Genomic DNA, 20662 nt, shown 5'->3' with positions numbered 1-20662 from the left:
CGGAAATGATGCTTCTACGGGTTTGGTTACGGAAGTGGAGGCTGCCGGCCGAGGTGCAAAGGGCGGGGTGAGCGGGTTCATTTCCGCTTCCGGTCCGTCGCCACCTTCGGTTGCTTCCCGTCCGCTCGGCGGCTCCCCTCCCCCGCCCGGCTCTCCGCGCCCCTCCCGGGCGCCGGGGCGGCGGGGCCGTCGCTGTGCGGGCGTCCGTGCGTCTGTGCGTGCGCTGGTGCGCGCCTCTTCCTCCCGCAGCCCGGCGCGCGCCCCGCGACACCGAGGCCGAGCGGGGGCAGGGGGCTGACCGTCATGATCCCCGGGATCCCCGTGTGAGCGGGCCGAGGTGAGCTAGGGGCGCAGTGCTGGCCTCCGTCGCGGCCCGTCCGGTGTTCCGGTCTGGGCCGTGGCGCGCGCAGGTCCAGCGAGCCTCGGAGTCTGTGTTCCAGCCGCTGATGGCTTGTGGCTGCTTTTGTGCCGCTGTGCCTGGGTCGGGTTTGCCTGCCGGTGTGAGTCTCTTTTTGGGATTGTCAGTGTCTCCGTCTCGCGCGGTCCTGTTGCTTATGTTGCCCTGCCCCTGTGTTTCGGTGTTCGTACAAAAGGGTTTGGAGATCCGAGTGCCATTTGTGCCCTGGATCGTTCCCTGTTCTTGTCAAGATGCTGTTCTTGTCTTTTCTGGGTTTCTGTGTCTTCATTTCCCCAGACTCGTCTCTTGGTGCGCATCTCCCGGTCACTGCTGTCGTTCCCAGGTCCTAAGTTCCTTTCCAGGAACCTCTATGCTTTGGCTTAGGATGTGCCTCCTCCCAGGTTTCTGAGTCTCTGGTTGTGGAATCTAGAGCCTTTACTGCTTCCCTCATCTCCTAGTATTCTAAGTGGAAGCAATCATAGTTTCCGCACCACAGGGTCTCTGCGCATTAATAGAGGTGGTGCTGGTAAATTGCTTTACAGTGTCTGGCCTGGAGCTAAAGTGTGTGATTACTAGAAGCTCTGGTTATTATTAGAGATTTTGTTTCAGTTAGTGTTTGATACCAGTCATTTGAGTTCCCCTTGGGAGAATTTCACTTTATTGTTTGCACTGTTTAATAAGTAATTTTAAATTAATTCAATGAGAAAAACTGCCTCATTCTTAGCAGCATCTGTGAGATATAGTATGGTTTGCTTATTTATTTATCTATCTATTTATTTACATGCTTGAAGTAGGAAGTTGATGTTAATAACGCATCTTCAGATGTCGCCCTTTTGGAAATAGTTTTCTTTGATAATAATAGCAGGCAGGTACCAAGCACCTACTGTCTGTGGGGCACAGAACTGAGGTTTTTATGTACCCATCTTATTTGATCAACAAGCCTGCCAAGTAGCATCCCTCCCTTTGTTACACAGTTTGGTGAACCGAGTCACAAGGTTTGTTTTGCTGGTTGCTATGTGGCAAGAATTTAAGTGTAAATTTCGTGTTCTTTTAAATTATATTCCCCCCTCCCCTTTTTTTTCTTAGTCCACAACCCTGTGTGTTGTGTTTTTGTTTCAGGGTCCCTATCTTTCTGTCCTCTTGTCTTGCTGTGTCCTGATAATTCTATATTGCTTTCTTTTTGTCTTGAGTTTCTGTTTCCTTGCCACTCTCTCTTTCATATTTGTCACATCTGTTTGTCTTTTTATCTCATTTATTTATTTTTGTTTAGTTGTGCCCGTTTACAGATGCTCTGTTCTGTGGCCTGAGTTCAAGGTAGAGAGCTGCCTCTCCCATTCACCTCCCATTCTTCCTTCAGGTTGGATCATGGTAGGGCTCAGTAAATCTCCCTCCATGGCCTGTTGGAGAGGCATAGGCTGGTGATCGGAGTCTACTTTGGACCCAGGCTGCTCCAGTTGTGAGGTGTGTGTCTCCGAGCAAGCTGTTCATATTCCCATGTTCCCTCCTGTGTAAGGTGGCTGTGAGTCATGGATTTGCAAGGATTAAGTTGAGTTGCTAGTATAAAGCACTTGGTGCTTAGAAGGATATAAGGGCTATGGAAGTGCTTGTTAATACTGCCCTCATTTGCTTGATTCCTGCCCTTGATCAGCTGCTCACAGCAAAGTAAGGTTATTTTAAAGCATGAGTTTAATGGCACACACCTTCAACTCAGACCTTGGGAGAGAGGAAGGGAGGGACAGGTGGATCTCTGTGAGTTCCAGGCCAGCCTGGTCTACATGTTGAAGTCCAGGCCAGGCCAGACCAGGGCAATGTAGAGAGATGCTGTGCTAACCCCCCAACCCTTCCAAAACTCAGACATAGAGATAGAGTGGGTTTCATAGCTGGGTCTGCTTGGGCATTTATGATGTGACCTTGGCCAAGTTACTTAACTTCCAGGAGGCCCCTATCTGCATTCAGAGTTAAATGATATAATATGCGCCGCATGGCACAGTTGGTATCCATTAGTGGGGAACTCCTCCATTTCTTATCTCTCTTCCCTTGAGCTTCCCTTCCTGTCCTTGGGACACCTAGTCCCTAGGCATCCCCCAGCCTCTCACTGCTCTAGGACATCTCCTCTGTCTACCTACCGTTTATTTTTTTAATTAATTAATTATTTTTTATAAATTACAGCTTATTCACTTTGTATCCCAGCGGTAGCTTCCTTCCTAATTCCCCCCCAATTCCATCCTCCCTCCCTCATCTCCTTCCATGCTCCTCCCCAAGTCCACTGCTAGGGGCGGTCCTCCTTCCCTTCCCTCTGACCCTAGCTTGTCAGCTCTCATCAGGACTGGCTGCATTGTCTTCCTCTGTGGCCTGGTAAGGCTGCTCCCCCGTTAGGGGGAGTACTTACCATTTCTTTAATCCCATCACTGGCCTCTTCTGACATGACTCCTGTCCCAGAGGTCTTTGCTTCCCTCTTTCTCCATTTTCCTGCACTATTTATTGAATGGTTTTTCCCAGCTAGCTTCTTTGTAGGGAAAAGCCATATCCAGACAAATATCATTTCCACGCCTATGGGTCTTAGGTCAACCATAGTTTCAGAATTAGACAAATAGCACTAAAAACCACAAGAATACATTCATAAGAACCCCTCTGCAAACAGTGACAAGGACATTTGAGTTCAGGTCCTCGAGTTTGAGCAGAGCCCTGGGGTTCTGTGAGTCTCTGGTGAGGAAGGAGGAAGAATTTGTTAGCATCACAGGGGTGCCTCTTGAGAGATGGCCAACTTTTCGGAAACCTTCTGTTTGGTGGAACCCTTATTGCACAGAACTTCATTTTGTATCAGAGAAAGCTACCTGTCCTGTTAAGAAGTGGCTGTATTAGGGGAAAGACTCAGGGTATCTGACCTACCATGGCATGTTGTGCCTCAGCTGATCTGGGGGCCCAGGCAGGAAGAAGCTAGGCTTGTTTGAGGAACTGAAAGAAGTACAGGCTAACTTTAAGATAAAGGTTAACAGGGGAGGGAGTCTTGTCAGCTACTTAGCATCTTGCCTTCCCCTCAGGGGTGGTGGGAAACCTCCAGAGGGGGAGGCTCAAGGACAACTTGGGTGCTGGATAGTCCCATGTCTCCTTTGTGTTTCCAAAGATTGTCTCTTCCCGCAGATGTGGTGATTTACCACCATTCGTTGTGGTCTCCCTCTGTGAGTCGTGTCATCCCTCCATGCCCCAGGAGGCTGGTGCCCCTTGACACCACCACTGGGCACAATGTCGACCTCATCGCTGCGGCGGCAGATGAAGAATATCGTCCACAACTACTCAGAGGCTGAGATCAAGGTTCGGGAGGCCACAAGCAATGATCCCTGGGGCCCATCCAGCTCCCTCATGTCAGAGATTGCTGACCTCACCTACAATGTTGTGGCCTTCTCTGAGATCATGAGCATGATCTGGAAGCGGCTCAATGACCACGGCAAGAACTGGAGGCATGTCTACAAGGTCAGCACCTGGGTGTGGCCCCTTGGAGCAGCAGAGCAGGAGCACAGCTGGGTGTGCCTTCCTGCTTCCCTCCTCCACTCCCCTTTCCCCAGAAGGGGAGCAGTTAAAGACCATTCTTTTATGTTAAATCTCTTGGTAACAGATAGTCCTCCTCAGCATCCCTGGGTCATTGGCTCATAGTTTTCCACTTTCCAGAGTCTGATGATTCAGGTCAAGTATGTTCTTTAAAATGGTGCAGTATTTGTTAATGATCAGGTAACATCTTCCTGTATCTTTCAAGTATCTTAGATTACTTACAATACCTAGTATGATGCAAATGGTGTGTAACATACTGTTATACTCTGTCATTAAGGGAATAAATGATAAGGTATATCTGTACAGATAGGTTTTCCACCTTAACCTTATTTGTTTTCTTTTGATTTTTTTTGTAGCCTAGAATTTATTCTGAGCCTATGCCTTCTGAGTTTTGGGATTCTTTCAGTACACAGACATACATATCTATTCATTGATTTAGGGTTTTTTTTGACATAAGGTTTTATGGAGCCCAGGCTGGCTTTGAACTCTATAGCTGATGTAAGCTCCAGATCCTTCAGTTTTGTGGGTTTTTTTTTTTTTACCCCTCCCTTCCCCCTTCTTCTTTCTCTTCTTTCCTTCATTCATCCTTTCTTTTTTGGTACCAATTCCCAGCTTCTGAAGGCCATCTTTGTTCACGCTTTGAGGAGTGTGTTTCTGCTCCACAGATGGCCCTGGGCTGTGGGCATGTTGGTACAGCATATGTGACTCTCGGGTGCTGTCTCTGTAAGGTTATGTGGATGTCAGGCTTGGTGATATTTATTGACCTGCTGTGAAAGGCAGAGTCTTGGGGACAGTGCTTCTCAAGTGGAGCACAGGGGAGCTTGGGGAGTGGTGGTGGAGACTGTCACCTGGTTTTTGTGGCTTGTTTGTGATACTGGACTTTACATCTAAGTCTTTCACATATGCTAGGCAAACAGATGCTTCATCATTTATTTATATTCTTAACATTGCATTCTTTACAGGTTGTTTTGAGATAAAGTTTTGCTGAATTGTCGTGGTTCACCTCTGACTTGCTCTGTAGTCCAAGTAGGCCTTGAATTTGTGGGCTTCCTCCATTATCCAAGCAGCTAGAATTACAGGCCTACACTGGGCTACCAGGCCGCAGTAGCGTTTTGCTTTTTTAAACAAAACTGATGCTGTTAATATCCTGATGTGCTTCCTTTTTTTCTGGTTCTGGAGTTGCTGGGTCAAAGGGCATATCAGTATGTAAGTTTGGTAAATGTGATCTAGTACCTTCATGAGGAGTCAAATACCCAGATTTCAGGCTTTCTTTAGAAGGAAATGCATCCAGGGCAGTACTGAACAAAAGGGTATCAGGTTTGACCAGTACTTTTGGGGAGTGAAGGTGCTGCTGCTTCCTCCCACCCCTTGGTCATTTTGTTCTCATGGAAAAGGAGCTAAGGGCATGGGCTGGGGTCAACTGGCTAAATTGCAGTGTGGATTGTGTTGCTGGACTGCCTTTGGTGGGGTGGGTTACTATGAGCAGGAACCACTGTTGGTCTGACTTGGCCCTGGTGGTGAGCATCAGTACCTGATGTCTCTCTGCTTTGGGGCCCTGTTCTATATCTCAGGGCACTTTGAGATACCTGCTCTCATGGCCCCAGTTTAAAATCTACACTGTCTTAGACTACCTGAGAGACATCCTGCCAAGGCAAGATGGTTTCCTCTGCTTCAAGATGAGGAGACATAGTGCCATCTGCACATTGAAGCAGAGAATTGGGGACTACTGTTTCATACCCATCACAACACAACAAGATTTTTCATGGCTTTTGTTTAATCATTGATGCAGTTCCTTACTGGACTTAAAATGAAAAGCTATGAGGCATTCTTCACTCTGCTGGGAACTGGAGGGAAGGCCCAGTGTCACAAGCAGGCCCTTGTTGGGGGTGGGAAGGAATAGGGCTGGAGGGCTTTAGTGAGGATGGATGTGTACAGGGAGGCCAGTCTGGAAGGGCCCTGGATTCTCTCCAGTGGCTCAGATTGTGCTGCTGGGAGCCTAGAAGAGTGAGGTGGCCTTAGATAGGGCTAGCGAGTTCTAGTGAGTGGAAATGGGGTATGGCAGGAGAGTGGAGGAGATGTGGGTGGGCTTAGAAGTCATGTGAGCCGGAACTGCTTCCTGATGTAGTGGAAGTCCAGGAGGAGTCTTGATTCCCTTGTTCACTTCTGCTTCTTGCTTTACTGTGGGTCCTGCATTTAGGCAGCTCTGAGGCAAGAAGTTGGCCTGTTGTAGTTGGAAGGGCTGGTGGAGGACTCTAGCCTCCAGCAGTTAGAAAAGACTTCCCAGAAGAGGCTGCCAGACTGCCCGCAAATTCCAGCTGATTCCTTCCTTCCTTCCTTTTTCCTTCCTTCCTTCCTTCCTTCCTTCCTTCCTTCCTTCCTTCCTTCCTTTTTTTTTTTTCATTTTAATTGTAGCCCTGGCTGTTCTGGAACTCACTGTGTAGATCAGGTTGCCCTCAAACTTGTGCACCACCGTGTCAGGCTTGAGTTTTTTTTTTTTAAACAGATTGTTTAAAGATACATTTACCAAAATACGATTTGTGTACAGAAAAATCTCTTCTTTCTAGGCACAGTTCTCTTGAATTGGGACAGAATGTACTTTTTATAGCTATTCGACAGTCAAGAGAGCAGTTTTGCCCCCCCTCCCCAATTCTGATCTTGCGGTCTCCTTGGCAGGGCTTCTGGGGTGCTGGGCCTGGCTTTGAATGCTTGCAAGTACCTAACGCATGTGGCTATGTCTGTGTCCCACTTGCTTTGAAATCTCTGTTCCTCATGCTGTGCTTGGGCTCCTGCTTGTACCGCCCTCCCTGGTGACACTTTGGGTCTAGTTAACCCTATGTAGAATATGTGCTTTTGGGGCCTAGCAGTCTGGGAGTGGAGACCTGTAGTCCATCCCTTTGACCTATGTTCTCAGAGGAATATAGGGCTCAGTTATCCCTGTCTTTATCTTATACTATATAGAAGTCAGCTGAGTGCAGGCTCTGGGTCAATCTTGTGCCCTACCTGCTTTTAAAGTAAAGTTTTATTGGGACATAGCCAGGCCCCTGCAGCCACCACTTTGGAGTAGTTGGACAGAGACTATGTGGTGTGAAAACAAATTTTCTCTCTCTCTCTTTTATGTACATTCATGTTTTGAATGCATGTATGTTTGTGTGAGGGTGTTGGATCCCCTGGAACAGGACATGTAGAGAGTTGGGAGCTGCCATGTGGGTGCTGGAAATTGAACCCATGTCATCTGTAAACTGGTGCTGTCAACTGCTAAGCCGTCTCTCCAGCCCCAGAAACTAAGATACTTACTACTAGGACTTTATAGAGAAAGATGTTGATCCTATTTTAAATATTCATTGTAATGTAGGAGGACTTCTTTGGTGGGACTGATTTAAAACTTAACAAGTTCAATGGGTTATCTATTTGGGGTCATCCAATTGCTGGCATTAAAAAAAATTAACTTTTTATTGGGTTGTAGCAGATTAACTAAAGCATGAGCGTATGCCCTGATGAGTTTGTGGGAATGCTCACATCTCTGGCGCTTCCTCCCAGAAGGAGATAGAGGAGACCTGTCTAGTTTTCCTAGGAGGCTTCCTCATGACGACCTGTCTCCAGGGGCTCTGTGCAGTCTCTTCTGGGACTTCTTAGATCTGGGACCAGTAGTGTGTTCTCTTTGGGGTCTCTTTCTTTGCTTACTTACCAGGTCTGGGGAGATGATCTGTGTTGTTGTGTGTAGCAATTGTCACTGATACACTGTTACTCTGTTGGGTAGTCCCAGAGCATTTGTAGCGGTTTTTGTATGCATGGCACTGTGCCTGGGTATTTGAGCAGTTTCCTGTTTCATAGTTGTTAGCTGCAATTCCAAAGTCCAGAGAGCTACAAAGATGAAAGTTTCTCATAACCATCCAGCACAAAGTGCGATGTTTATTAAGGTGAAGTCATTTATATACAATGCTCCTGTCCCTGTCCCTGCATGGCTATTGGCAGAACTCCATTCTGACAGAATTCTCAGGTACAGTGTCTTCCTGGTTTTCAGTCTGGAAGATCCTGGATTCCAAAGCACAAGGGCCTGCTTCTCTGCCTTTTCCTTTGGGGTGTAACCATGCATAGAAATCTTTCTCCTTTGAGAGTAAACACCACCAGGGCCAGTTGGGGACTAATCATATGTAAATACTTGTCAGAAAGCCTTTCCAAAGCTGGGTGGTGGCATATACTTGTAATCCCAGTTCTCAGGAGCTTGAGGCTGAAGTGCTGTGAGTTTTGAGGCCAGTGTGGTTTACATAGCTAATCACTGTGTCTGTCTGTCTGTTTGTCCCCCATTACAGAACCCCAGTGGGATGCAGCAATGTTTTATGGCCAATTTTACTATTTAGATAGAGTTTAGCTCCTTTTGCTGCCTCATCTGTTATATTTTCCCATTTCATTCTATACTTGGAAACATTGAGTTTGGGGGCTCCATGAAGTCTCTGTAGTCATCTGCAAAAACCCAAGATGTGCTTTTCTCCTTGGACAGTGACTAAGCCTTTTTCAGAGTCTTAAAGGGACCATGACCATGACATTGTTCTGGAAACAGGCCTTGAGTTAGATCTTTACTTGGGTTGGCTATTTATTTCATTTGCTTAAGATTTACTTAATTTTACTTTATGTGTATGAGTGTTTACCTGTATCTATGTGTGTGGACTGCTTGCTTCAGTGTCTAGTGCTTGCAGAGGTCAGAAGAGGGTGTGAGAGCGCTGGAACTGGAGTATAGATGGTTGTGAGTCACCTTGTGAGTGCTGGGAATGGATTTGGGGGCCTCTGCAAGAGCAACAAGTACTCTTAACCATTGAGCCATCTCACTGGCCCCTGGGTTATAATTACTATTTTTTTCTTCAGTACTTAATTTCATCTTGCTGAAAATGGAATTTGTTTGCACATTACTAAATAGGAAAGATACTAAAAGCTGCCATTGCGCATTAGTGCTTCTCCTCCGGTCTGTCATTCCTGGTGTTGTGGTGTATGGCTTGGCATGGATGCTTATCCTTTCAGAGAGAGCCAGGAACCAGGAGGCTCCCAGAACAGCTCATTTCTTTAGGAGCAGCCCATCTCTTCATCCTTAAGACTTCCTGTACTTTAGTTTGGCTCTGTTGCTTCAGATTTGCCTTTGGATATGGGGCATGTTTTGTGGTCCTTTGTGATGCCCAGGTTGGCCGCATTGGTGGTTGCCATTCTGTCTTCTGTGCTATTGTTACTGAGCTGCCTTTTGAACAGGTGTTTGGAGTGAGAGCCCATTGGCATTTGGTGTATTCAGTGCTGGTAGTCACACCTGTGTCTGGTGGGTGAACTTTTTCTTTGACCCCATTGAAAATTTCTCACTCGCATTCATCCTCTGGAAACCCATGATCTCCTCTATGTCTGTCTGAGTTAGTCTCTTCTGGACATTTCATATCCATGGGACCACACATTGTGTGGCCTTTGTGTGCCTCCTGGCAACCTGTGTCCCCACTTCTCTCCTCTTTAGGTCCGTCCACACTCTACTGTGTGGATGATAGACAGTGGATTGTGAGACTGCAGGTGGGCAGCTGCCCCAGGGCCCAAATGCTTCCACAGTCTCTAGTCCCTTGTCCAGTGCACTTCAGTGTCAGTGACTGGTGTACCTGCACCTTGCAGGCCATGACGTTGATGGAATACCTCATCAAGACTGGCTCTGAGCGTGTGTCACAACAGTGCAAAGAGAACATGTATGCTGTGCAGACGCTGAAGGACTTCCAGTATGTGGACCGTGATGGCAAGGACCAGGGTGTGAATGTGCGGGAGAAGGCCAAGCAGCTGGTGGCTCTGCTGCGCGATGACGATCGGCTTCGGGAGGAGCGCGCCCATGCGCTCAAGACCAAGGAGAAACTGGCACAGACTGCCACGGGTGAGGCTTCTCTCCCACTCCTGGAAGTCCCTGGCAGCTAGGCTCTGTCCCTTGTTTCTCTCTGTGGGCCCTTTCCAGTGATCCACCCTTCTTTTCCCTAGCCTTGTGTGATGGCTTCAGCTTACCTGGGATTTTACTGAATGCCTCCTTTGGGCCCAGGTGTGTCCAGATCCTGAGGGTGGCCAGCACAGTCCGTGATCCCTGTTTTGGTCCTTGGAGCAGTCAGGCAGGTGCACCACTCTTACCAGACTGCTTGGGGCTCCTCAGGTACAGGGTTAGGTTAGCCCCTAACATTTGGGGACATACTTGCTCAGTCCTGATGGAACTGCGAGTCTGACCTTCTATAGTCTGTTCTTCTAGCTAAAGGGCAGTGCAAAGGTCCCAAATGTCACAGAAAGGAGGTTAACACCATGGGTGGCCAGGGTCATGGCAAGGCCCATGACTCTACTTTTTGAGATCGTAGAATGGTGTTTATAGATGGTAAATTCAAGTTTAGTAGGTAGTGATGAACATTTAAAAAGAAATGGAAGTGTCATGTGTCCCATGACATAGGCTGTTGTCTTTCTGTTCAGTGGCAGGTGTGGGGACCTGGATAATGTAGGGGTTTTGTTTTATCATGCTGAGGCACCATGGCAGGGAAAGTGGGAAGAGTGTTTGGGAGACTGTAGGAAGAAAGTTGTGCACACTGAGTTTGTAAGTGGTTGTGGTGATGAGGAGGCAGTGCTACCCTGAGGGTGAGCTGAGTTGGAAATGGAACCACAAGTCTGTTCTATGTTTTGGGCCAGTGTTATCTCCCACTCAGCTGTGGGGACACTGGGATGTATTCAGGTGGAGCTTAAAGCTGGGAGCACGGAAAAGGGAAGGAACCTGGGGAGGTCCAAGAGTGATTAGCAGGGGTAGAGGGAAGCTCTAATGTAGGATTGGGCTGGGCCAAGGAGGGATGCCTTTGGCAAGGAGCATGCCTGGTTGGCTTCACAGAAGGTGTGTGTTATGCATATATATGTGTGTATGGGGGTGTAATATGTGAAGCAAATGGCTGTGCACTTACAGCCATGTATGTGGAGGCCCAGCATTGATTGCTCTACACCTATTGTTTCTGATGCATGGTCTCAGTCAAACCCAGAACTCACCAGTATGCTAGTCTTATGAGCCAGCTTGCTCAGGCCTCTGTCTCTGTCTTCCTAGGCTGGAATTACTAGTGAGCCATCAAGACTGCCTAGCATTTAGGTGGGTTCTAGGGATCTGAACTCTGGTTTTCGTGCTTGGGCAGCAAGTGCGCTAACCACTACACCATCTTCCTAGTTTCTATGAGGAGCATTTCTTAGCTGTAGGACATGGCCAAGTGCTGGAGGGGCCAGATACTTGAGTACCTTGAGCTGAGGCACATGCTTCACTTGGTCCATGACGAGGACTAGCTGGGTCACATGCTCTCCATATTCCCATCATGGACTCTGAAATTGGAATTCATATTTTTGTTAGTTTGTTTTTTGTTTCTCAGTGTAGCCCTGACTGTCCTGGAGCTTACTCTGTAGATCAGGCTGCCCTGAAACTCAGAGATCCATGTGCTTCTGCCTCTTAGATTCTGGGATTAAAATTGTGCGCCGCACCTCCACTACCACCTGGTTTAAGTTGGAATTTCTTAATGATTTTTGTATGTCTTGACATGTTCTTTCATTTTCTTTGTTAACCAGTTAAGGAGCCAGCTTTGGCCACAGGCCATGGTCTGCTGACCCAAGCAGTCTCAGAGCACACTGCTTAGAGAGGGAGGAAGGTTGCTGCAGGAGTTGGAGAGGGCTATGAAGGTCTGGAAGCCACTGGGAGCCTGGAGCCGGGTGGGGTGGGGGGGCTTGGTTTGGGAAGTTCATGTGCTGTTGGGTGATAACCTATTTCCTTATGAGGTGTGAAGTGGGGCCTTGAGCGTAAGTACGTTCAACCTCATCAGGGTCAATGGGAGCCTCAAGGTGTCTACACAGTGAAGGTTTGTCAGTGGGGTTTGGCTTGCCAGCATCCACCTCATCAGAATGCCACACAAGATCTATCCTAGCGTGAAAGTGATTTGGGGACAGAAGCAGACAGCTTGCTGTGGTGTGTGGATCTGCTCTGGATCACTGTTGGGGCTGTAGTTAGAGAGCCTGTCCTCTGTCAGGGAATCAGGAACCATCATGGAGCCTGCAGACAGTGCTCGAGCATGGTGCCAGGGCTGAAGGAGGTGATGAGAAGATGCTGACTGTGGGATCTAGGGTCTTGGTCTTCTTGGGAATATACCATTGATCTCCTCTCCCTTCTGGTGGCCCTGGACCCAGACTTTTGACCATAATGTGGCCTGTCCCTCCCATCTCCTTGTCCTCCTCCTGATACCAAGGGTTCTTGTTCCCTTTGTTGGGTTCCACAGCCTGTGTGGATGTTGCCTTCCCACTTAAGTTCCAGCCGTTCCTGCCAGGGCTGCAGTTCTGCCTGGAAATGGAGGCCCTTTTCTGCTCTCTTGGGAGCTCTTGTAGCCTGGGAAGCCAGGGAAGATCCCTCTGGAGGCCTGGACCCTGCTGTCCTTCAGCCCGTTGGTCATCCCTCTCCTTATCAGCTGCTTGCTGTTCTGACAGTGGGATTGCCCTTTGCCCCTCCCTCCTTGCCCTCTGGCTCTATAACTTTCCCTCCCAGCCTGGCCCTCAGAGGCCTTTTATTGGGGAAGGGGCCTGTGCTAGGATTTTGGCTGCATCCCCACTTCTTGCTGTGGGTTTGCATCTTTTGGTCTCTGGTTCATCTGTGTCTTAATGTCTTCCTGTCTCCAGCCTCCTCAGCAGCTGTGGGCTCTGGACCACCTCCCGAGGCAGAGCAGGCCTGGCCACAGAGCAGTGGGGAGGAGGAGTTGCAGCTCCAGCTGGCCCTGGCCATGAGCAAAGAGGAAGCTGACCAGGTATGGGGCACTGCAGAGGGAGAGGGGATCACTTTTGTTCTGCCATCCTGTCCTCATGCCTCACCTTCCCAACTCTCCACCTGTACTTCCTCTCCCTGCCCCTGCTCTGCCTCTGTTCTAGAGCTTCCTGGTCTTGTTTCTAGCTTCTTCCTCCTGGGAAGCTGTCCTGCTCTTTGGCAGTGAGGTGCACAGCTTCTTTCTTTCTCTGCACATCTTCACCGATTTGGGAGAACCAGTGCCCCTTTTTTGTCCCATCTTGCTCAGCCCTGGCCCTCTGTCCCATTGTTGGCCTGCCTCTCTGCCTGTTACTCTGGCTCTGGCTTCCCCTGCCCTGTCCCTCATACTTTCTCTCCACCAGCCCCCGTCCTGCGGCCCTGAAGATGACGTTCAGCTCCAGCTGGCCCTTAGTTTGAGCCGAGAGGAGCACGATAAGGTCAGAGTGGCCTCCCTGACCCTCCCAGGGCTTTCCTTCCACCTTGCTCAGGTCCATGGGTCCTTTCTCTGTACCCCTTCCTAAAGTGCCTCCTGTGAGTACAGGTGTATTCACTTCTAGCCCTCAGTTCAGCATGTTTAGCCATAAAAACCTTGGTCCAGACAGAAGCCAGGATGGACACCCAGGACAGTGGGTAGATCTGCCACAGCTATCTGGGAGGGGGTAGGTATAAGCATCACAAAGTTGTGCACCTCAGCAAGAGGCCAGGATGAGAGGGCCACCTGCTCTCCCTGGGTCCTACTGCTTCCTAAGCTGTAGGTTTGGCCATCCTTTCCTAGCACTGCACACAATCCTGTTCCCTCTCTAGACCACACCAACTCCTCTGCCTCTTTCCCCACCTTTGACCCAGGTGTCCCATTCCCATCCCCATTCCAATCATTGTCCACATCCCATTTTAATTTTTCCATTTTTGTTTTCAGAGTGGGGAAGAGGGAGTTTGGGATGGAGACTTGCGGGCTGGGCCAGCTGCCCTCTCGTGGCTCATGTTCTGAACCCTACCTGTCTGGCTGCTTCTGCCATAGGAAGAGCGGATCCGTCGTGGGGATGACCTGAGGCTACAGATGGCAATAGAGGAGAGCAAGAGGGAGACTGGGGGCAAGGAGGAGGTGAGTGTCTATGGATTCTGTCCTCTGGGTCATAGCTACTTCTCTGCCACCTGTGGTCAGTGATGATTGTCCTATAAAGTGAGTGCTAAGTCAGAGAACTGTACTACCCTACTGCTTCCCCTGTGGCTGGAAGAAAGAAACCCTAGAACCATAGCAGCCTGACCAGCTGCAGCCGGACTTGGGGCGCATCTGTCCACACTCTTTTGCCAGATGCCTCCCAAAGATCCTGTCTCTACTAGATACTAAGGGTTGGTGGTCCTTTCCAGAGCCTCCCCCAGCCAAGACAGAGAATAGTTGGTCTGCCACTCCTGTGCTCACAGTTGACTTTTGCTAGATCCTGCTAGCTTCCTGATCATGTGCAATTGTTTTCTCGTAGTTCTGTGTGTAGACAGGTTTAGGCCGGATAGCCTTTCCAATCTTTCTGTCAGGACTGGCTACACTTGGGGATAGCAGTAGCAGCTGTAGCAGCATTGGCATTGTAGCTGCTCTCTAGTCAGCGTTCTGTCTTCATAACTGTATACACTGAGCCTATGAGTCTAACCTGCTTCTAGATTGGGGTCATAAAGAGCAGACCTGTTTCCATGTGAGCTAATCAGATGTTTTTCTTTGTTGTTGTTTGTTTGCTTGTTTTTGAGTCAGGGTCTCCTGTAGCCCAGGTTGGCTTTTCAATTCTGTCTGATCTACCTCCTCTACCCCTTGATGTGCTGCCATGCATAATTTTTTGCAGGGCTGGGGATTGAACTGAGGGCTTTGTGCATCCTCGGCAAATACCCTCCCAGCTCCAGCCCCAGCCCCAGTGTGACTTTCTTGCCAATGTGGCTTTCTCAATGGGCAGCAGTGTCTGCCCAGGCTGACTTAGGTATGGGAAGTCCTGTAGGAGACTCACCTTGTTTCTGCCTTTGCCCTTTGCACTCTTGAGGCTGTTTGGAAGTGTGTATGTTTGTGTGCCATTGTCAGGTAAGAGCTTTGATTGGCTGCTTTCATGTGCTTGCCCTCAGAACACCAGGGCATTGCTTAAGTGTCTGCATATGGACACCCATAGGCAGGCAGCACTGCACAGTTGTCACTGGAGGACAGTGATGTGGCATCAGGAAAAATGTGATCACGTTGACTTGGTATAAACTTAAGGAAGGCTTGTTGTGGTGAGGGTTGGGCCAGATCAGCTTAAAGATCCAGCTGAGGCTGTGCAGTTTTTCTGGTCACAGGGAGGAAGGCTTCACCTCTCCTGTCACTCAGAGGACCTGGGGTTGTGCAGGGAGAAGACTAGCGCCAGAGTGGGAGTAGGTAAATTGGGACCTTCTGGAGGAAGACCTAGGTGGGGAGTGGCCAGCTGAGGGAATTGGGAGTGTAGATGGTAGGCAGATTTGGGTTTAAGGGCAGGAGGTGCAACCACCTGACTAGCTCTGTTTCTCTCCTCTTTCCCACAGTCATCTCTCATGGATCTTGCTGACGTCTTCACAACCCCAGCTCCTCCACAGGCCTCAGACCCCTGGGGGACCCCAGCATCTGTGGCTACTGCCATCCCTGTGGCTGCTGCTGCTGCCTCAGACCCTTGGGGGGGGCCCGCTGTCCCCCAAGCTGCTGATCCTTGGGGTGGTGCAGCTCCTACGCCAGCCTCTGGGGATCCCTGGAGGCCTGCAGCCCCGACAGGGCCCTCTGTTGATCCTTGGGGTGGGACCTCAGCCCCTGCAGCTGGAGAGGGTCCTACGCCTGACCCATGGGGAAGCTCTGATGGTGAGCACCACCATCTGCTTTTATGCAGCCCCCTGGGCCAGCCATCACTTCAGAAAGGGATGCCCTGGGCATAGTGTGTGTGTGTAGTGTGTCGTGAGCGGGCTTGGGCATCTGGTTGTATGAAGTTAAGGAAGGAAGGCTGTAAAGGGCAACAGGTGGGGAGGTTGAGGGTGCTTTTGAGAACAGATGTGGGTGGGCCCAGCCCGACCCTTGACTGGTTAACGCTAGTGTGTGTGTAAGTAGAAGGGCCTAAAGGTGAGGCTAGTTGCTTGGGTGGTTTTGGACCACCACACGTTGAGAGGCAGCAGCTGTTCATGCATGAGAGCCTCCTCATCCATGTTTCCTTCCTCATCTAGGTGGGGCTCCCGTCAGTGGACCCCCATCTTCTGACCCCTGGACACCTGCTCTGGCTTTCTCAGACCCCTGGGGAGGTTCACCCGCCAAGCCGAGCAGCAACGGCACTGCAGGTACTGGGCTGCCCTGGGCTGGGTTGGGGTGCCGTCCTGGTGTGAGTGTTGAGTTTTTCTGGATCCTGAGGTTGGAGGAGGTTGAGGTAGAGTCCCTGGGCAGGTGCTAGCTGAACATCTTGGCCCCCACAGCAGTCGGGGGCTTTGACACAGAGCCTGATGAGTTCTCAGACTTCGACCAACTCCGCACTACTCTGCCAACCTCTGGGAGCAGCGCGGGTGAGTTACCCTTCCTCCTGACTCCCAAGGAGCTTCCTTACCCGGTTCCTCCTTATCTCTGCCTTGCTCCAGGTGGTGCCTGTTGTACTTGAGGGTGTACAATGTACGTGATAGAGTGACTCAGATCCAGCCACCCCTCTTCACCAAGAGATGTGTAACTATGGAAATCTCATTCACATGCTCCTGTTTGACCCGTTTCTGTTTCTGGATCATTTATTGAGTGGAGACAGAAACTTCACAAATGGAGTCAACATGTTAAACTGTCCCATCCCTCCACCTCCCACCCCGGGCTGTCTTCTGCTTATCTGTGTCTGTGAGGCCCTGAAGTAGACTAGCACCTACCTACCTTAACTGGCTGCTGTGGGCTGAGCCAGTTCTGTGCATCTTGGTGCAAATACCCCAAGAGTGGGCCTGTGCCTCTGTGTCAGTGTCTTACCTACAGCCACTCGTGGGACTGGTAATCTCTGGGCACTTTTTCTTTTGAGGTGGCACATTGCTAGTTTTACCAGGCTGTCCTTCAACTCATGATCCTTCTGCCTCAGCCCCGAGTGTCTGGAATTATAGATGTATTTCCCTACACTCTGCCTTATCTTTTCATGTTATACTGGTATTAAATCCCAATCGTTCATGCTAGGCAAGTAAGTGTTTTTCCATTCAGCTACATTCCCTAGCTCTCTGTTCAGGCATGTGTTTGCTTGTTTGTTTGTTGTTTGTTTGTTTGTTTTGGGACAGGATCTTGCTATATTCTCTAGCCCAGGCTGGCTTTGAAAGAATGTGTGATCCTCCTAAGTGATTATAGGATTGTACCCCTGGGCTTGGCTTTATCTCCATGGTTTAAGACAGCTTCTGTTGAAGTACTGGTTGTGCTGTAGAAATGTATTTCTACTGGTTAATTCCTAGGGGGGCATCGTCTGCCCTCCAGCCCTTAGGAGGGCTGTCCTTGAGTGTCTGCCTAGTGTCTGCACTATGAAACTCCATATGTAGCTGGAACATTTCCTTGGGGGAGACGCTCCTTTCAGTCAATGCCATAAGCAGCCCTGCCTCACCCTCAGAGACTGTACTGGAGCCCTGGAACTGTCACTGTGGGTTATCCTGACACCTTGATTCTGTCATTCACTCTGTACCTGTTGACCACAATAAGATCTTCATGGTTTCCAGTCCAGGCTTCCCTCAGCCTGCCACTGTGCAGCTCTGTCCCTTCCTGAGGCTTCACCCACCCCTTTTCCACCCCACTCCCCCAACTCAGAGCGGACCTGCCAGTCTCTCTGAGCACTGTCCTGGCTTCTTCCAGGGGAATTGGAACTGCTCGCAGGAGAGGTACCCGCTCGTAGCCCTGGGACATTCGACATGAGTGGGGTTGGGGGGTCTCTGGCTGAGTCTGTGGGGAGCACCCCACCTGCTGCAACTCCAACCCCCACACCCCCCACACGGAAGACTCCGGAGTCATTCTTAGGCCCCAATGCAGCCCTTGTGGACCTGGACTCGCTGGTGAGCCGGCCAGGCCCCACACAGCCAGGAGCTAAGGCTTCCAACCCATTCCTGCCAAGCGGTGAGTGTAGAATATGGTACTCCTGTGTCCTTGATTCTCCCTTCAGTCCTTCCAGAGCACAAGTCTAATGAAGCAGGCATGTTTCTTTTCACCTGGGTGTGTTATCCCAGAAACTGGGCAGACCAGCACCTGCTGGCTGCTTCATGTATCTCTCCCTTTTTTCTCTTTGTAGGAGCTCCAGCCACTGGCCCCTCCGTCACCAATCCTTTCCAGCCAGCACCCCCTGCAACGCTCACCCTGAACCAGCTCCGGCTCAGTCCTGTGCCCCCAGTTCCTGGAGCACCACCTACCTACATCTCTCCTCTTGGTGGAGGCCCGGGCCTTCCACCCATGATGCCCCCAGGCCCCCCAGCCCCCAACACTAACCCCTTTCTCCTATAATCCAGGGTAGGAGGGAGGCCTGGTTTAGCTGGCTTCCCCAGTTTCTGTTCCCTGGGAGATCAGTGTTGTGAGTGCATGTGAAAACGGGGGAACCCTCCCCCTAGTGCCCTTCCCTCTCCTGGGGCCCACTCACACTACACCTCTTCCCAAGTCCCCAACCTACCTCCCCCTGAAAAAAAAACTGGACATGGGGGATGGGGAGGGGAGCTGGCCAGAGGAGGACCCTTTTCTGTGGCATTAGATTGGGGAGGGACAGCTGGGGTCCCCCCACTCATTCCATCTCCCTCCAAACTTCTGACAAGCCCCAATCAGTGTTTGACCCTCCTCTTTCTCTTGGCACCCTTGGTGAATCCTTGGTGATGATTTTGGCAACTTCGGGAATAAATGGCAATTCTCATGGGTGTGACTCCCCCAGATTCCCAACCATGTATTCCTGAGAATCCCCTCTTTCAGGGAAGACTGAGTTTGGCCCAAGTCACCTCTTGACATCAACTGGGAACTAGTTTTCCTGAAGTATTGAATTCCCTTATTCAGTTCCTTGAGCTGTGCAGAGCTGGGTGAGGGTGGGAAGGCCCTGGGCTTTGACCAAGCTGTGGCCCTTGTAGGAGCACTCAACCTCCTACTCCTGGGATGAGTGTCCCAGATACTTGGGGCTCTGGAGGCTCCACTTGGGAGCTGACAGGATGTTTGAATGCCAGGCTTCAGAGAGTAGCTGTGGCTGGGAACATCGTTTTGAAGTCAGAAGGTAAGGATAGTGGTGGTATTAAGAATTTTTACCAAGAAACAGTAATACTGAACACATGCCACTGCTGACACTGAGTCCTGCACAGGGATCACTAATTCATTCTAGCACTCTTTGGAAGCCTTGTTAGCTTCTGGCCAAACCCAGTGGACCATCAGGTGGCGTCTCTTGGCCATTGTATGTGTTCTTGTCCTGTGCTGGACCACATGTGATAACCATGTCAGTAAGTCCTTTGGCAGCCTGGGTAGGTGGGTGTTCCTATCAGCCTGCATATACAGCTAGGTATTTGCTAGAATAGTGTCATTCCATGCTTCCTGGGCTTTCCTTCTAGGTGTGGTCTCCCATTACTCCCCAGGTCGGGTGCTTACTGCTGGCTTCATTTTCTTGTCAATAGTTGCACTGATTGAAGGCTGGGTGAGAATCAGGCCAGCACAGATGTGAGACTTAACTCTCACCTCTCTTATGGAGGTTCATGGTAACACAGATGGCCATATCACCATGACTCATTACCAGGATGGAGCCTAGTAGCAATACCCCCGAAAAGTACCCAGAGGGGATGTGCCTGAGAGACTGAAGTCAAGGGCATTGTGGGGGCTTTGCAAGTGACCCCTGGGATAGTACTAGGCCGTAGAGCAAAAGTGTCACGAGGTGAGTTACTTGGTTGGGGATTGTCACTTAGTGTGGATTGACTGCTGGCACTGACAGCAGGGCACACTGGTTTCCCTCTGCTTCCTCCTATAGGGGTGTTGGGAAGGTTGATGTGGATGGGGGAAATGGCTGTCACCGCATAGTCAAGGATGCTGGGTCCGGGGGCACTGGGGCTCCATTGGGGTCAGGTTATTTTGATAGGTGTCTAACTGGCTGAGCAGTCCACTGGAGTGTGCTGGGTGTATTGGGAGGCGTGTACAACTGTCCTCTGCAGGAGCTCCCTGGTCCCTCTGCTCTAGTCCCTGCAGAAAGGGAAAGGTTCTTAGGGAAGTTCAGTTGGGCCATGAGGCAGGAGAGCCCTTTGTCTTGTGGATTGAGTGAGGGACTTCATGATTGGGTGGCCAGTTGGGTCAAAGCCTGTGCCCTGAAAGAAGTGTGTTGGGAGAATTTATTTTATTTCTTCTTTTTTTTAATTTCTGTCTGTCTGTCTGTCTGTCTGTCTGTCTGTCTATCTATCTATCTATCTATCTATCTATCTATCTTATCTATCTTATCTATCTTTGTGCTTGAGCTTAACACCAGTTTCAGTTAAACAGAGGAGGAAGACAGTTCAAATTCATTTACTACCTAGCCTGCTTGTGGGTGAGGTTCAATGCTCTATCCACCAGCTCTTCAAAACACCTAAAACTCAGAGCAGCACGGTCTGGAAGGCATGACTCAGCCTTTGCATGTCCCATTTGTATCTTCCTGTCAGCCTTCAGGGTCTGAAATATAAAGTAACACTAAAGAGATTGTGTCCCATTTATGCATTTTTCCAGAATATTCCAGTTGCCAGAGTTTGAGCAGGTGCTACCATTACAGGGAACCTCTGAATAAGGCTCAGCACCTGGGTATATTGATCCCCATGACTCCATGTGGAATGAGTCAGCTCACACATCAGCTCCCTTAGCAGTGAGGCCTCTTTAGTTACACCCAATCCCTAGGGAGCATGTTCTGGGGGCTGGGGATGAGGCTCAGAAGTGTGCTGTGCAAGCATGTGGTCAGGCCTTGAACACCCTTGTAAAAGAGCAAGGTACAGTTTTTAAT

The 20662-nt window shown here is 49.9% G+C and overlaps 1 protein-coding gene across 13 annotated transcripts; it reads left to right on the top strand.

Annotated features, from left to right (window-relative positions):
- Window positions 1–84: 84 nt before the first annotated feature.
- On the top strand, window positions 85–18585 carry Epn1 (epsin 1). Of its 13 annotated transcripts, none has more exons than XM_021663505.2 (12): window positions 89–337; window positions 1755–1858; window positions 3539–3868; window positions 9578–9827; window positions 12614–12738; window positions 13097–13171; window positions 13753–13836; window positions 15264–15570; window positions 15927–16037; window positions 16173–16256; window positions 17548–17805; window positions 17978–18585. In XM_021663505.2, exons 3-12 carry the CDS (start codon window positions 3641–3643, stop codon window positions 18184–18186), a joined length of 1731 nt encoding a protein of 576 aa, XP_021519180.1. In that variant the 5' UTR covers window positions 89–337; window positions 1755–1858; window positions 3539–3640; the 3' UTR covers window positions 18187–18585. The 13 variants fall into 13 exon arrangements, with proteins under 13 accessions (XP_060223084.1, XP_060223083.1, XP_021519184.1 ...); XM_060367095.1 differs by having other exon boundaries at window positions 89–500; XM_021663503.2 differs by having other exon boundaries at window positions 90–337; window positions 16170–16256.
- The last annotated feature ends 2077 nt before the right edge of the window (window positions 18586–20662 follow it).

Source organism: Meriones unguiculatus, chromosome 14 (genome assembly GCF_030254825.1).
Source record: "Meriones unguiculatus strain TT.TT164.6M chromosome 14, Bangor_MerUng_6.1, whole genome shotgun sequence".
NCBI lineage: Eukaryota > Metazoa > Chordata > Mammalia > Rodentia > Muridae > Meriones > Meriones unguiculatus.
The sequence above is the reverse complement of the archived record's forward strand: the minus strand, read 5'-3'. Positions and strand labels throughout refer to the sequence as shown.

Bases quoted from the DNA above. Each gene is read 5' to 3' on its own strand.
- Epn1 (XM_021663504.2), top strand. From the start codon at position 3,641: ATGTCGACCTCATCGCTGCGGCGGCAGATGAAGAATATCGTCCACAAC. The intron at 13,172-13,752 runs GTCAGAGTGGCC...CTTCTGCCATAG, and splicing joins GCCGAGAGGAGCACGATAAG to GAAGAGCGGATCCGTCGTGG. The intron at 17,806-17,977 runs GTGAGTGTAGAA...TTCTCTTTGTAG, and splicing joins CAACCCATTCCTGCCAAGCG to GAGCTCCAGCCACTGGCCCC.